This window comes from Podarcis tiliguerta, assembly GCF_965153285.1.
Source record: "Podarcis tiliguerta genome assembly, chromosome: 14".
NCBI classification, from domain to species: Eukaryota; Metazoa; Chordata; class Lepidosauria; order Squamata; family Lacertidae; genus Podarcis; species Podarcis tiliguerta.
The window spans coordinates 39,686,788-39,703,699 of NC_139547.1; the positions used below are offsets into that span (position 1 = coordinate 39,686,788).

The 16,912-nt window shown below is 46.0% G+C and overlaps 1 protein-coding gene across 1 annotated transcript in view; it reads left to right on the forward strand.

The window, feature by feature from the left end:
• Positions 1–16,912, forward strand: part of XYLT1 (xylosyltransferase 1) — a 162,614-nt gene that overhangs the window by 79,086 nt on the left and 66,616 nt on the right. Inside the window, exon 3 of the mRNA XM_083413406.1 lies at positions 16,299–16,830. Within this exon, the coding sequence (XP_083269532.1) occupies positions 16,299–16,830 (532 nt within the window). The remainder of the gene's footprint in view (positions 1–16,298; positions 16,831–16,912) is intronic.

A 16,912-nucleotide genomic window follows, 5' to 3' on the forward strand; every position in this document is an offset into this window, starting at 1 on the left:
TATACAATGCTCAACTCATTCTCAGAGTGTGAATCCTAATTAGCCGACATGGCGTCATCCATGCACACAAAGGATGTGTCGGCAGGCTCAAGAGAACTAAGGGCTTAGGAGAGTATACTGCGAAGGCTCCCCTCTTCCCATAGCCTGGTTTGGACTTAGGGCACTTCTGCACAATACACTATGATCCCACTTTAACAGCCACAGCTTCTTCCAAAGAATCCTGGGAACTGTAGTTTGAGATAGATAGATAGATAGATAGATAGATCACTTAACTACAAATCTCAAGTGGTATATAAAGATACAATATGAGAAAATAAAAATCAGTTTAAACTGTAAAATCAAACATCAATTAAAATGCCTCTCAGTATTACACCATATCAAAGCACGGGCATTACTAGTCACACTGAAAACAATGGGAAGCCAATGGGATCTTTGTCTTATTTAATTGCCTCTAAAACAGGGACGTACTCCCAACCAATGTGGCTGAACCTGGGAGAGGTCTGGTGCATTAAAGGAAGAGTAGAAAGCTTAGCATTTTCATGCCGTTTGGATGGAAAATGTAGGAGTTAAAGGCACCAGAAGACTGCCTGGGTCTCCCTTTGAAAGCAATGGGAATCTAATGTGGATAACAAAATGAATGAACTAGTGTGGCATTGCTTGTGAAGATGAATGAAAAGCAAATGAACCAGCCATTGAAAGTTTTAATAGTGCAACTAAATGGAATGAGTAAATGTGGGGTGGGAATCTTGCACACTACTAGGACCACACCATAAAAGGATTATCTGTCCACTTTGAGGTCACATTTAGTATAGCTTTCCCTTATATGTCAGGTCATTATTTCTCTTTCAGCAATAAGAACAACAAATGTAAGTGACATTGGAAGTTAATGCCTGCAGGAAACAAGTCGATTGAAAAAGGAGACAAGGCCCCAATGAAAGTCACCAAGTTCCAACTTCTCAGCTGAATCTCTTAAGCACCATGAGTGCATCTGGTGTGTGTTCTTACTCCGAGTCTCTTGGGTACGGCCCATAAGGTTATTGTGAAATCATGTTTTTGAGATCATCTCAGCAACAGTGTAAAACAAATTAAAGTTGTTGGGGGTTTTTTTCATTAGCCTTCTGTGGTTCTTGGAATTAAAAATTCAAGAATACAGAGAGGGTAGCATTTTTTAAAAAACAAAAACAAGTTGACTATCTGTTGACATGGAGAGAGAGAGGAATGACCTAGTTTTTTTCGCCCTCTACACCATAATACACGTATCCCTGTATACATTCCTCCTAGATTTCAAGCAGTTGGTTGTAGCCAAGGTTTCAAGTGACCTCCCCCAAAAAGAATAATCGGGGGACATAGGGAGGTTTCTACCAACACCCCTTGGGATGTTAAATTTTTTTTTTTATACTTCTGCAAACCATGGGGGGGGGGGGTCCCCTGAGCATGCTGACACCTCCCTCTTGTTTCTCACTGCCCCCTTTTGATTATGTATCTGTTGGCACTCCCCATCTGACTTTGCTATTTAGAAGGAGAGATCAAACATCAAAAGCAGTAAAAAAAATCATAAAGTGTGGGAGGGGGTGTGTTGTAATCCAATTAATCAACATAAAACCAGGAAGGTTTGATCATAAAAGCTCTTCTGGAATTAAAAAAGAAGTATCCAGAGCTTATCAACATATGGGAAGAGGTGAGGCTTGATGTACTTCTCTAGAGGAAAATATTTCATAGCCGTGGTGCCAACACTGAAAAGGCCTGTCCCTGCTACCCACAGACCAGACCTTTGCTAGTAATGGGTCCATTCTTAGGCCTCAGGTAAATCCATATAGATGGAGGCGATCCATGAGGTAACCTTGTCCTGAGGTGTCTAAAGATTAACAACCGGCATGTTTGACTAAGCATGGAAATGAATCAGCATGCAATGATCAGTCTGTAGGATCGATGTCAAGGTGTGCGAACTGCCTTTCTCCGGCCCTCACCTGTTGCAGTTTCCAAACTGCATGGCCTTATAACAAATCAGACAAACTAGTTTGGGCAGCAGCTATCCAGGATTTCAGGCCGGGCTTTTCCATAGCCCTAACCTGGAGATACCAGAGATTTAACCAGAGACAAAGTGGATGCTGTATTACGGAGGTACAGACCACCTCATCCTTCAGTTTGCTGAGGAGGAGGGAGCTCTGTCTAAGAGAGACAGTGTTGTGACAGCAGAGGCCACCAGTTAATATGTATTTAATCTAGTGTGCTTCTGCTGTCCCAGTGGACCTTTTGTTTCGGCTGCCTTTGTAATGAAAAGTGACAGTTGTTTCACCTACTGGTAAAAATCTTGTATAATTGGTCCCTGGATCAGTATCTGAAGGGGGGAATTAAGATTATGCTTTCCAGTGTGTGTGTGTGTGTGTGTGTGACATAATTCTTCTCTAAATGTAAATACAATGGAATGGGAAGCTTCCAAACAGGAGCTTTGCTTTGTTTACTTCATCTGTGTTGCCCGTAATCTGCAGGCTGTAATTAAAAGCCCCAGTACTTGGTGGTAACAATTAAAATAGTCCATGGGTGACTGATGACTGCTCTGTTGAGGTTTGTGCGATGTTTGCCAGTCAGGGATATCAAATCCAATTACCAGGTGGTCAAGATAGGAAGCACTGTAGCTCAGTGGCACGCAGAAGGTCCCAGGTTCAAGCCCCGGCTTCTTCACGTAGGGCTGGGAAGGACTCTCTGCCCTTTTTGCTAAACTTCTTTGGGAGGTTTTCTTACAGTCAGATGGTGTATAAACGTTATGACAAAGCAATAGAGAAATGCTTGGAGAGTTGCTGCTGGCCAGGGTAGACAATACTGAGCTCAATGGACCAGTGGTCTGCTGTCTATGTTCTAAGACCATTGAGCAAGGGCTGCTCAGATATGCAATTATGTGTTGACACTAGGTTCATTGTGGGTGCCATCGTGCTTTATGTGATTGGCTGCCAGTCACAATAGAACCATGAATATTGAAGTCACCATTCTGGTTAGAAATTTAAGGATGAAGGATCAGGGGGAAGAAGAAGACACTTTTCCAAAGTGTTTTTGAAATTTTTAATATTCTATTCCCTTCTAGGTTTGATTGTGAAGCTCTTTCCCCTTTCAATTGCTTGCAGACAATTACCGCGAGATCATTTTGCTTCCTGACCCTTTGCATCAGGGCAGAAAGTCAAGCACACATGAATTAATTTCCTCACCCTTATTGGCGCATTCATTATGTAAGAACGTCCAAAATTTACAGAGATGAGTAAAGATTCCTTAACAAACTCTACTGAATGTCCCCTCCCCCCAGCCACCCAGCCACATTGTTTTGTGGATTTGCCATGCCAGCTGATTGGGCTGGTGTGGGCTCATGAAAAGGATCTTTCCATCAACTTTTGCTACAAATGGGCCAGAAACCCATTAAAATCAACATGATGGTTTTACAGCAGGAGTAGTCTCCACCAAAACTGGTTGCAGTCCAACTCCCATCATCCCCGTCAGCCAGCAGAGCCAATGGTAGGGATGATGGGAGCTGCAGGCCCACAGCGCACCATATTGACTATCCTTGTTTTATTTATTTATAAATGGCCCTTCCTCGTGTGGCAGGAACAACCAGGGTGATGTACGTCAAACATAAGAACCAACGGCAGTGCTCATAGCTGAAAAATGCAGAGAGTTGCTAGCCCTCCTCAAAACAGACGCATTGAGATTAATGAATCTAAGCTAGGCCTTTTAAATGACTTTGATGGGTCTAACCTGAAGAGGACCAGCCTTGGATACAACCCGTATGCACTAAAAATAACAATAAAAATTGGATAGCAAATCATTAAATAAGGAATAATAAATGTATATATTTTTTTTCTAGAGCATGCAGGTGGATCTAGGCAACTAAGCAGCCGTAATGTTGGTTTTCAGCATTATGCTAAGAAGTTGACCATTCCAAGGAAAAGGGATTGTTGTGGTGGTTGTAGTTAAGGGTTAGAGCTTCCACACTCACCTTGTGATATCTTCCTCCCTCTCCGACCCTTGTTTATATCAGGGACCGCTGGTATGGCCGGATTTGTTCCAGTCTGTTTGAGAAACATTCTAATTTGATGCTAATACAAAATAATAAAGGCCAGCCAATTCAGACCTGCCTACAATAATAAGCAAAGCTGACCTCTTTCTCTCCCTCTCTTTCTTTCTTTTCAAAATCAGTGGATAGCATCCTATGGCTTGTTTTCCCTCTGTGTGTGAGAGAGCTTTATTATCACAAGTGCTGATCACAGAGATTACCATGCTCAGAATTGCAATGTGCTGGGCTGCCAAAGAAGCTGATCCCTGGCTGTTTATTTCTTCCATGACAGCATTATTACACACACACACACACACACACACACACACACATGCACATCCTCCTCCCTTCCTCTCACCCTGCACACATTGTTAAGCATCGCTGCTTAGTTACATTGGTATTCCAGCCAACGTGCTCTTGAGCAAACATTTCTCTGCCGTCGCCGTCTTTGCAAAGCCTCTTTCGCCTATGGCACCCAGACAAGGACACGGGGAGGGAGAGGAGACTGCGGGAGGGAGGAGAAATGAGTAATAATCAGAAGTATATTAAGCGAGGCACCAAATTCTCTCTCCTCTCCTGCTCCATCCCCCTGCAGTAAGAGCTGTCTTGAAGTCACCTTATTCAAGGCAGGGAAGGGTCGCTGTTCAGGAGCAAAGCACATGCTCTGCATGCAGAACGTCCCAGGATTATTCTCCGGCATTTGCAAACCAAGCTGAGAAATTGCTGGCCTACAGCCCCCATCAGTCCCAACCAGGGATGGTGGGAGTTGTGCTATGCAAAGAACGTGAGAACAGAAGAGCCTGTTGGATCAGGCCAATGGCTCATGCAGTCCAGCATCCTGTTCTCCCAGTGGCCACCCAGCTGCCCCAATGGGAAGCCCACAAGAAGATCTTGAACTCCACAGCACTCTCCCTTCCTGCAGTTTCCAGCAGCTGGCATTCAGAAGCAGTGCTGCCTCCAGCCGTGGAAGCAAAGCATAGTCACTGTGGCTAGTTGATAGCTTTACCCTCCATGAACTTGTCTAGTCATCTTTTGAAGACATCCAAGTTGGTGGCCATCACTACCTCCTGAAAGATCTGGAGGGATCACACTGGCTAGGCAGAGAGCAGGCGATAGCTGGCTAGATGATCCAACCCTCTGCCTTGGTGCAAGACAGCACCCTCTGTTTAGGGAAGGAGGTATAGCTCAGTGGTAGAGTACGTGCTCTGTATCCCACATTTAATCCCTGCTTGGAGAGCCGCTCCTAGTCAGCGTAGACAATAGCCAGCAAGGTGGACAATGGTCTGATGGTACATAAGGCACCTTCCTAATTTCCTATCCTTTTCATAGAGCCTAAATCTTCAACTGTCTTGTGTGTAGCCATGCCAGTGATCCATCTACCCCAGCATCGTCCATTCTGGCTGGCCGCGCCCAAGGTCTCAGGCAAAGACTTTTCCCGGCTCTTTCTATGTAATGAATTTTTTTTTCTACAACTGGAGAAGGCGAGGGCTGGAAATTCTGCCTACTAAGTACATGATCTGCCGCAGAGCTGCATCCCCTCCCCTGGAGAAGAGGTGTTGAATCTTCCTTATTGACACTGGTAGCTCACATTAACATATATAGCAAAGCAGTCCTCTAAGGCAAGGATAGAGGCAATGATTGTTCAAGGACAATTTAAAATAATAAAATAAAATAGGGACTTCTTGCTGGCAGATGAGGATAGTCAGAGTATATGGGCTCTGCTAAAAGGCTTCGCAGTTGTTGCCTTATCCCTTGATCTGAGATGTCCTTGTGCATCCTGCCCTTCTGTTGACAGGGTGAGGCCTTTGAACCAAAGCAGATTGTAAGTTACAGGGACAGGAGAGGTGGCAGCATTTGCCCTGGGTGGAAGAGGGAGTGCAGAACTACTTGTGGTGGTGTCCTTGGCAAGGAGAGAGACGCTGGGTTGCAGATGCCTAATTATGACCATTTTCTTGCTGCTGTGTAGCTTGGTGTGTGAGCGGTGTTGGCTCCATAGTGCCACCTCCTACGCATTGCTGCGGCCGCTGCCCAGTCGCTTGCCCTTGTCCCTCTGGCCCCAGCCAACACCACTGCTCAGAAATGGGGGGCAGGGTACCAAGGCAAATGGAATCTGCTTGCTCACATGGAGAGGACAGGTGCAGGAGGATCAGTGATCTTGTGGTGTGGTGCCTCAGTAAGTGCCCGAGAGTGCTGTCTCCTGAGCACAAGTCCCTTGGGATATCCATGGCGGTGAGATTCCTGCCAAAATCAAGCAGCCCCAAGCATGATTCTTGCATTGCAGGGGGTTGCATAACCCTTGGGTTCCCTTCCAACGCTACAATTCTATGCTCCACTTAAGCTGCAGTGCAGACTTCTCCACCCACCACGGCCAATGGAGCCACCATCACCGCAACAGCTGCAGCCCTGCTGCAAGCAATGGATGGGGCAGAAGGAGAGGGCAGACAGTTCCTGTGCCAGCCTAGAGTTGTCACAGCAGTGATTGTGTTGACAGCTTGGGATCCAAGAGATCCTGAGCCAGCTTCACCTCACCCCTTGAAAGCCCCATTTTGGGGCTTTTTGCTGGCCACCACCAGCCCATGCGAAGTCCACAGAGGTCAGCAGAGGGGAACCAGCACCTCCAGTCCAGCACAAGCAGCACATTGCTCTGCTACACAGTGGACTGCACCCAACCAAGTTCTCAAAGTAGATCCATTGAAATGAATGTATCCAAGTCAGTTGTGTCCATCAGTTTCAATGGGTGAACAGGACTGACTTTGGATGCCGCCCAATATCTCAAAATTGGGACGCAGAAACATTTAAAACAAAGCAGTGCAGTGCAGTAGCAAGTAGCTCTGATGGTCTCATCTACGCTTGGTTGGAAGGCAGTAAAAGCAAACATGCATCCCTTGACGACCTTCAGTTTAATAAACCTCTTTGCTGGCGCCTCCAAATCAGAATGCCCGTTCAGCAGCAAATTTAGCTTTCACATTAAGCTCTCCTTGAGACCTGTCACACAATTATTTTTAGGCCTGCTGCTTCTAAAACCAGAGCCGACGCGCCTGGCTCCGGACAGGCCTCTTAATGAAAAGAGACACGAGGAGAAACCTCAAAAGAATTCAGCAATATAGATCTCTCTGGCAATCCCAACTCAGGGAACAGCCCAGGGCTGAGTTTAGATAAAGGCTAAATTGCTGCCTGACAGTTGCGATTGGAAGAGAAAGGCCTATGGAAAGCAGTAGCACGAGGAGGTGCGGAGTCGGGAAATGTGTCTGGAGAAACTACCGGATACAAATGCAGCTGCTCGCATTAGCTTGTTAAGGGCGGAAATGGTTTCGTTTGCAAAAGACGTTGAGGGGGATGTTTGCATTAGAGAGGCATCAGAGGGGGTCTGTCTCTCGCCTTCTGTAGCGGCCTGCTTAGTTACTCTTTTTATTTTATGGATTGCCTTTGTATCCCACCTTTTTCTCCAGTGAGCATACATGGTTCTCTCTCTCCTCTTATAATCCCCACAACAACCCTGTGAGGTAGATTAGGCTGAGAGTGAAGCGACTGGCCCTCAAGGTCACCTGGTGAGCTGCATGGTTGAGTGGCGATTTGAACCCTGGTCTCCCCAGTTCCACGCTAATTACTGGTGGACCATGTTTTGACTAAATCTGGGGTGGGGGCTGTCAGAGATCATGGGTTCCCATAAGGGCCTTCCTCATATTAAGAACGAAAGAATCTAAAGTTCTGTTTTTAAATGAACCTTGGGAACTTGTGGCCCTCCAGTGATGGACACTAACTTGGATGGCTTTGAGAGAGGATGAGACAAGTTCATGGGGGATAAGGCTATCAGTGGCTACCAGCCACAATGACTATGGTCTGCCTCCCTGGCTGGAGGCAGCGATGCTTCTGAATACCAGAGGCAAGAGAGCTCTTTTGCTCAGATCCTTCTTCAATGTCCCCCCCAGACATTTGGCTGGTTACTGTGAGAACAGGTTGCAGGCTCTTCTTGTGTTCTAGTGGGGTACGAGAGGAGCAGGTCCTTGTCTTTATCAATCTCTGGGGCTTAAGTAGATCCACCCATAATTTTGCATGTGATGAAACCATGCAGTTTCCTCACCATGCAGACCAGGCGTTGTAGCTCAACCCACCTGGACAGCTTTGTTAGAAGCGTCATTTGTGGGGTGCGTGGGGTGATGGGTATGGACCACTGTTCATGGCAGTAATGGGGGAACCCGTTGTCTTCCAGAACTTGCTAGACTACAACCCTCATTAACCCTGACCATTGGCTATGCTGGTGGAGGATGATGGGAGTTGGAGTCCATCCACATCAGGAGAGCCACAAGTTCCCCAGCCCTGCTGTTGGGTTAGAGGCAAAGCATCTCAAGATACCAGTTGATGGGAGGCAAGCATTCGTATGATTGGCCACTGTGGAAAACTGCGCTGGGCTCAAGGGACCATTGATGTGCTCAGACATGGGTGATGCCAAGAAGGGAGGCAATTTGCACCTGTCTTTGCCAACCTGACTGGGTCTCACAGAAGCTGCAGTCCAAAATACCTGGAGGGCACCAAGTTGGGAAAGGCTGGACTAGAGGAAGACTGAACTTTTAAGAGTTGCAAAGAGTGAGGCAGTTTAATGGATGCCCCTAGCACACTGAATCAATTTTTGACTTTGGAATGAAATGTACTGAAAGGAGCTCTATCGATCTGTGTTGAATTAGATGTAATGAACTGGCTGGGTTTAATGAACTAGATTTACTGAATTTATTGAAATTAACATTGGTTGTACACCAGGATGTTAAAAAGTGTTGGAAGTCTTGCAGTTGCTATTAGAAAACTGAATTAAAATTGAGCTCGGAATGAAATGAATTAAAAGAGCCATGTGGATTTATATTGAATCAGAATTGGACAATAAATAAAATGTAGTGAGTTTATTGGAACTAGAAATTGAACTGATTAGCTGCAGTGAATCAGACTAAGGTTGTATTCCTGTGCACACTTTCCTTGGGAGTAAGTCCCTTTGAACACAGTCAGATTTACTTCTGAGAAAGCATGCATGGGATTGCACTGAAATGCTACAATCCTATTCCCAGTTTCCTGGGAATTCCCAGTATCCATGCAACTCAAACTTACTTTCTAAGTAGACATGCATCGGATTGTACTGTTAATTAATGTATTGGAACTAGGGAAATGACCCTATAGGATAGGATTAATGGGCTGAATATATTCATTTGGGAAGTAATTGTACATATATAACTAGTAATACATTTAGAGGCTATAAGCTGCCTTTGCTTATTTTAGAACACTGGGGGAAATAATGGCCTATTATAGTTGATGGATAAGCTGACAAGAGAAAAAGAGAGATGAGTATCTCGTAAAAATAAAAGCTTTAAAACATAAATCTTAACTGTTTCTTAGAAATCATAAACTGCAAGAGGGAAATAAAAAATATGTATATAACACTCCAATGTGTTAGAAAATATTACTTATTTATCAAGATTTACATACTGCTTGGTTGCAATAGAACCTCAAAAAGAAAGAAAACAATAAAATTATCAGGTAAAAACAACTACTACTTAAAATGTTCAAAAATGCACAGTGGTCTGAATTCCCAGCTGGCAGGAGCAAGGGCGCTGTGGACAGGGCTAGCCAGTGTCTCTCTGCCCCTCTCGCCTCACATTCTCAGTCCACACCTGAGCAAGACTGGTGAGATGCGGAGCGTTCTGCTATCCATCAGGTTTTTTCAACGTTTGAGGGTCAGCTGACATGTCTGCAGGTGGGGAGAGTGCCGTTGTGGTCGGATTCTGCTTGTGGGCTTCCCATGGGCATCTGGTTGGCCGAGGGGAGAAAAGAATGCTGGACTAGAAAGCCCTTTTGCCTGATCCTGCAGGACCCAGTTTCTGCAAGTCATAAGCAGGTAGGGTGCTGTTGTCTACAGGTCCTTCTTCTGGGCTCTCCATGGGCACCTGGTTGATCACCTTGAGAACAGGATGCTGGGCTGCCTGTGGACCACTGGCTTGATCCTGCAGTTCTTGGTGTTATGTTTTCCCCCCTTATAGTTAATACAGTTTTTCTCTGCAGAAGAAATAACACAAGAGTCTGATTGCAATCCTCAGTTAATGTCTGAAGCCTCTGAATTTCCAGAAACCAACAATTGTTAAAGTGCAATTTAATTTTTTAAAAAAATTAAAAGAGGAAAGCATATGGAAAGAGCAAACTGCATTAACATCTGTTCTTTCTCCCATCTGCTGTCTTTGGCTTTGCTCTTGCCCAGATCTGTCCAACTGGCTAGATTTCCAAGGAGGCTCATTGCTTATGAGCTATTTCTTCCAATAAAGTTCATTATTTTTTCTTCATCATGACTGAAATGGAGAAAACGTCTCTCTCAAATGTGGAACAGCTTTTTGAGAGAGGTTTGTTGTTGTTTTTCCCCCTTAATGAAAAGAGCTGGATGTTGAGAGAACAGGTGGAATATAAAATGGATCTGGCTGGGTTGTGGGTTGTTGTTTTTTAAAATGTCATGCTATCCAAAACAATTGTGAGATCACCTGGATCTGTTATCTTTTGTTTATCTCAGAGTCTGTCTCCCATTTCAAGCCTTGCGCCACCTTTCTGAAATTCAATGTATCTGCCACATAACAAAGAATAATATTTAAAACCAGTTGGCTATTACAGTTTCTTTCTTTTAAAAAGGGAGCCAGGAAGGTCATGCTAGGCAACAAGCCTGTAGGTTTATATGCGTTTCACACTGATTGTTGTAAGTATCGTGGGGGAACCTCTCCTGGTAATCTGTTCCTTTATATCAGGGCCACAGCACAAAAGGCCCTGCTCCCGATCTGACCAGTTCAACACTGAAAGGGATGGTCTAGGAGAGATGTGGGCAGGGCAGTGGAGGAAACCAATGTATGCTTAAGCTGCAAGGGTTTGATGTACATTCGCTTTCCTTATGTCTTTTGCCAACCGGCTTAGCCCAACTGAAACTGTAGCCAAAAGTGTGTGTTAGGTTCCACTATAACAAGGTCAGGGAGGTCTGTGCCCTCCAAGTGTTGCTGGACTACATCTCCCCTCATCCCTGGCATCTATCATCCACTACCCAGGCAAGGCAGAGGCATTATCAGAGAGCCAGGACACATACCAGCCGGTCAAAAACACTTGGAAGAGGGTGCAAAATAAGCAAGAAGAACCCCACTGGACCAGGCCATTGGCTGTTCTAGTCCAGCATCCCGTTCTCACAGTGGCCAACCAGTGGCTGTAGGAAACCCTCCAGCAGGACCCGAGTGTAAGAAGAATAAAAAGAAAAGTTTGGATTTGATATCCCGCTTTATCATTACCCGAAGGAGTCTCAAAGCGGCTAACAATCTCCTTTCCCTTCCTCCCCCACAACAAACACTCTGTGAGGTGAGTGGCACTGGGAGACTTCAGAGAAGTGTGACTAGCCCAAGGTCACCCAGCAGCTGCATGTGGAGGAGCGGGGAATCGAACCCAGTTCACCAGATTATGAGTCCACCGCTCTTAACCACTACACCACACTGGCTCTCCTCCTTGTCATTTACAGCAACTGTTATTCACAAGCATTGCTTGCCTCTCCTTGTGGAAACAGAGCAGAGCCATCCTGGCCTATAGCCATTCTCCCCCCATGATTCGTCCAGTCCTCTTTTAAAGCCATCCACATTAGTGGCCATCACTGTCTCCTGTGGGAGAGTTCCATAGTTCAACTCTGCACTACATGAAGAAGTACTGTCCTGAATCTTCCAGCATTCAGCTTCATTGGATGCCCACAAGTTCTAGTATTGAGAGCCAATGTGGTGTAGTGGTTAGTGGTTATCTGCGCGAGCGGCGAAACCTGGAAGTAACCGTTTCCGGTAGCTTAGGGCCCCACACTCGGCGGGGGGGGGGGCAAAAAAATAAAGGAAAAACCCTTGATGTTTATTTCTAAAATATAAGATAAAAAACTAATCAAATAAAACCTACGTACAGCAACATTGTTTTGTGTTGTGTAGGCTCCTGTGATGTAAGCAATGGGCCCTGCCTGCTAGCCTGCTCCCTAAAATATCACTGGTTTGCTCATTTCTATATATAGGGTGCCTACATTCTGCATGGATGGGTTGCAGGGCAAGATGTGCAAATGGCTTTAGATACCTATTAGGTCCATAAATGACCATATAACATATATTCAACAGAAAAAACAGCGACAATTTGTTGTTGACAAAGGACAGCTGGACATATAAAGGGCCCCATTACCTTCAGTAGCTTAGGGCCTCATCAAACCTACCGTATTTTTCGTTCTATAGGACGCACATTTTCCCCTCCAAAAATTAAGGGCAAATGTGTGTGCGTCCTATAGAGTGAATGCAGGCTGCGCCGCTAAGCCCAAAGCCAGAAGGGGAAGACGGAGCTCTGCGGAGCGCTCCGTCTCGCTGTTCTAGCTTGGGGATGGCTGCGCGCAAAGCCTCTCCAGGTCAGCGGTGTGCCTTCACCCCGCTGTCCTACAGAGGCTGGCAAGGCTGTTCCCAAGCCAGAACAGCGAGACGGAGGGCTCCGTCTCGCTGCTCTAGCTTGGGGATGGCTGCGCTCACAGCCTCTCCAGGGCAGCGGGGTGCCTTCACCCCACTGTCCTGCAGAAGCTAGCAAGGCTGTTCCCAAGCCAGAACAGCGAGACGGAGGGTTCCGTCTCGCTGTTCTAGCTTGGGGATAGCTGTGCGCAAAGCCTCTGCAGGGCAGTGGGGCGCTGCGCTCCAAAGGCTTCAGGGATCTTTGAGGCTGGCAGTGGGAGAAAGCAGCGCTTCCCCCCACCGCCAGCCCCACAAGCTCTGGTGAATGTACCTTGAACGCACCTTGTTTTAGAGGGGGAGAACAAGGGGAAAAAAATTTTCCCTGTTCTCCCCCTCCTATGGTCCGGTGCGTCCTATGGTCCGGTGCGTCCAATGGAGCGAAAAATACGGTAAATCTGGCCCTGATTCCCTTGATCATTCTGGTTGTGCTTACCTGAACCTCTTCCAACTCTACCATATGCTTTTTTGAGGTGAGGCAACCAGAACATAGTATTCCGAAAGCGCTTGCACCACAGACCCAGTGACGCGTGTTGCCTGGAAGACAAGGAAGTGTCTGAGGATGGGGGTGGCCTGGGGGGGGTAGTCCTGAGCACTGTATTTGTCCCCCCCAAGCATGAGGCTTCCCACCCCTCCAGCAAAGCCTAATGCACGTTGACCCTAACAGTAATGATAAGAAAAAGTCTCAGCCTGTTTATGTTGTCGAATTTTATCCCTCTTCTTCTTGAAGGAGCTTGGGGCAGTTATAGAGAGCAGAGGGTTATGGGGGGATTTGGGGAGGGGGGCAATGTTGAGCTGAGAAATGGAACTGGGCCAAATGCCAGCTCTTGACCTTCACGGCTCAGCTTAGCCATGTTAACACATCAGCCACCTGCTTGCAGCGTTTCCGCCCCACAAATGGCATGGGAAACAGGCCTTCAGCATAAGGCAAACATCTGTTTGGAGGAGCAGAGGCTTTTAAACATCTCCAGGTTTTGTTTTTTGTTTTTAATATTTTTTTTAAGTTCACCTTGTTTCCCATTTTTTTCACTCGTTCTTTTTAAATCGAGCGGTTTCACTCAGCTCAGTGAAGTGTGTTAGGAACATCTGCTTTTGGAGTAACCGGGAACAGTTTAGAGAAAGCAACTGATAGCAGGCGATGAGCAGATGCTGATTCTTGAGAGCTGGGAGCCGAGAGGGAAATTAATAAGAGTCTTTCAACGGGGCTTAACCATGGAGTGCTCTCAGTCCACTTTTTATTGGCCTGGGAAACAGCCAGGTTGCAGCTCAACAGGGCACAGCCAAGGCACATGTATACTAGTCTCCTAAGTTCTATTAGTTTTTATCTTCATTGTTAATGGTGATGGTTTTTAATTGGTTTGTGGTTTTCGGCCACGTTTGATCTATGGTTTTGTTTGTACTGCTTGGAAAGCATGCGCACGTCTCTAAAATTTCTAAATCAATAAATGAAATATGGTAGGCAGGGAATGAATGGTCCCAGTGGAAACAAAGGCACCAATAAGAGCATTGTGTTTTTCAATGGCTGATCACAAGAGTGGAAGGGAGGATTTTCATTGAGATCACAACTTGGGGAGCATCCTGCGGTTCCGATAAAAATCGCCACCTTGCACCAACCGTTACATTTTCTGAAAACCTGATGTTCTTTTTTGGAGGATAAGGCTATCAATGTCCACTAGCCGAAATGGCTTTGTTTGACCTCCACTGTCAGAGGAAGTAAGCCTCTGAATGTCAGTTGTCGGAAACCAGTGGAGGGGAGAGGGCTCTTGCGCTCAGATTCTGCTTGCGGACTTACCAAGAGACATCTGGTTGGCCACTGTGAGAACAGGATCATAGAATCATAAGAGTTGGAAGGGACCCGGAGGATCATCTAGTTCAATCCTCTGCAACAAAAGAATATGCAGCTGTCCCATATGGGAATTGAACCTGCAACCTTGGCATTATGAGTGCCACACTCTAACCAACTGAGCTATCAGAGACTTAGGATGCTGGACTAGATGGGCCTGTGGCCTAATCCAGCAGGGCTCTTCCTACTTTCTTGGAAGCTATTTTTATCCACTTGTCTAGAAATGTTCCCACTAAACCAAGACTGGCCAATATGGCTGCTCTCCAGATAAACTGGACTCCCAACTCCCATCTTCCCCATGGTCAAGGATGATGGGTGTGGAAGTCCAGCAACAACTAGAGGATGCCTGATTGGCTACCCCTGCACTAAATCATTCAAGTTTTGCCCTTCTGTTTTCATACATGCAGGTGTGTGTTTTTTGAGCAACATACGTGTAATTTCTGTATATGTTACCTGTACCGAACCCATGTCATAACCGAAAAGAAATCAGGCTGAGGACATTGGCAAGGCATCGTAAAACACTACTGTGTTTCTGCCTTTCCTTTCCAAAACATATGAACAACTGCGCATGCACAGCGACTAATATTAATATTAATTGTATCATTACCAAATAAATTCTGTGGTTCTCGTCTGCGGGGGGCTGGGGGGGATCCCAGCCCCCACAAAACGCAAGAACATCCCAATAATCTCATTAAAATGAAAGAAGCCGCCATGTTCAATTAGCATAAGTAACCCCAATTTGTAGCAATTGCTTGAGGATAAAGAAAACAGGACAACAAATCATGCAAATGAATAATTCTTAGTCTGTCACAGCAGTGGGAGCGACAGTTCAGTAGAGAAGTTCTGGGTATAATGTTAATAAGCTTTACATTTTTTACATTTGTCTTGCTCTGCTTGAATTATGTTTTCTTTTCAAAGCGATAATGACCCAAAACTACCGAGAGCAAAGAGTTTGAATGTAGGGCGGCAAACATGCAGAATGCTTCCTCCGAATTCGGCTGTGCTGAATGGCTCCGTGCCCCAGAGCGGAATTCGTTTTACTTATTATTTATATCAATCGTTCTAGGCTGCATTTTGACCCAAAGGGAGCCAAAGCAGCTCTCAATGTAAAATCCCCCCTCGCCCACAAAAAAAAAACCATCCTAGTCATAAAGCATCACAACAAAAACACATTTTAAAATAATGTAGCGAACAGCACAGTGGAACGAAACCATAAAATGGATGAGATCGAAGCCATCTCTCCAAATGGAAGACCAAACAGCAGTGGGGGCCAGTGTCCATTGGGCAGAAGGCAGGGAGGCCAACAGTAGGGGGAGCCAGAGCTAATGGGAGGCAGAACCACCACCTGACTGGTTGTAAGGAAGGAAGGCAGAAGTTGGTAGGGACCAGCCTCCCAATGCCAGTAAGGCAAGAATGGGTAACCCATAACCTTGTCAGAGCTAAATAATTCTAATTAGGTCCTCATCCTCTTCCCTTCTGTGTTCTACACAGTTCTTACTTCCATGCAGCTTTATATTTCAACAGGAACTTTAAAGAGTTTATATAGCGCAAGAAAATCCATTTTTAAAAGAGATTTAAAAAAAAACCAGAATGGAAGAGACAGAAGAGAAATGATTCAGTTCCATATTCCAGGGGTGGCTAGCATGGTGCCCACCAGATGTTCAATACCCCCCTCACATTGCTACATTTCCCAGCACCCTTCACAAACAATGAAACATGTTCGCATGATTCTTTGGAAGGAGCTATTGCGCTTTAAATGTGCATTGAATGTGCTTTCAAGGTCTGGTGCAGATGGGAAGATGGGCCAACGGTCTGATTCAGTGTCAGGCACCTTGCAGATCCACACAGGCCAGTGACCATCCCGAATTATCAGAGCAATAATTGTTTTCCCCCTTTGCTTCTCCAGGACGGCTACTTTTCCCACCGGCCAAAGGAGAAAATGCGGACGGACAGCAACAACGAGAACTCTGTCCCCAAGGACTTGGAAAACATAGACAATAGCAACTTTGCTCCCAGGACACAGAAGCAGAAGCACCAGGTGGAGCTGGTGAAAAAGCCCCTGAGCAAGCAGAAGGAGCGTTTGAGGAGGAAGCTGGAGCAGGAGGAGAAGGTGAAAGAGAACTCACTCCTGGGGAAAAGCTCCAATGAGGTGCTGCAGTACGGCCACCCGGTCCCAAAGACCAGCATCAATGGCAGCCAGTTGAAAGACATCCACAGGTCCCAGGCCAGGCAGCACCATCTGAAGAAGAATGGGAACAGCTCTCCTGAGCTCGCCTACGAGCAGCCCCCCAAATGCGAAATCTCGGGCAAGGAGGCCATCTCCGCGCTCTCCCGAGCCAAATCCAAGCAGTGTCGGCAGGAGATTGCCGAAATGTACTGTCAGCATAAGCAGGGGAAGCTGATGCCGGAGCAAGTGACTCGTTTCTGCCCTCTGGAAGGTAAGTCGGCCCATGAGGAAAGGAGAGATGTGGCTGCCACTCCCGATTTTCAAATAACATAAAATACAGGGAGCCCTAAAAA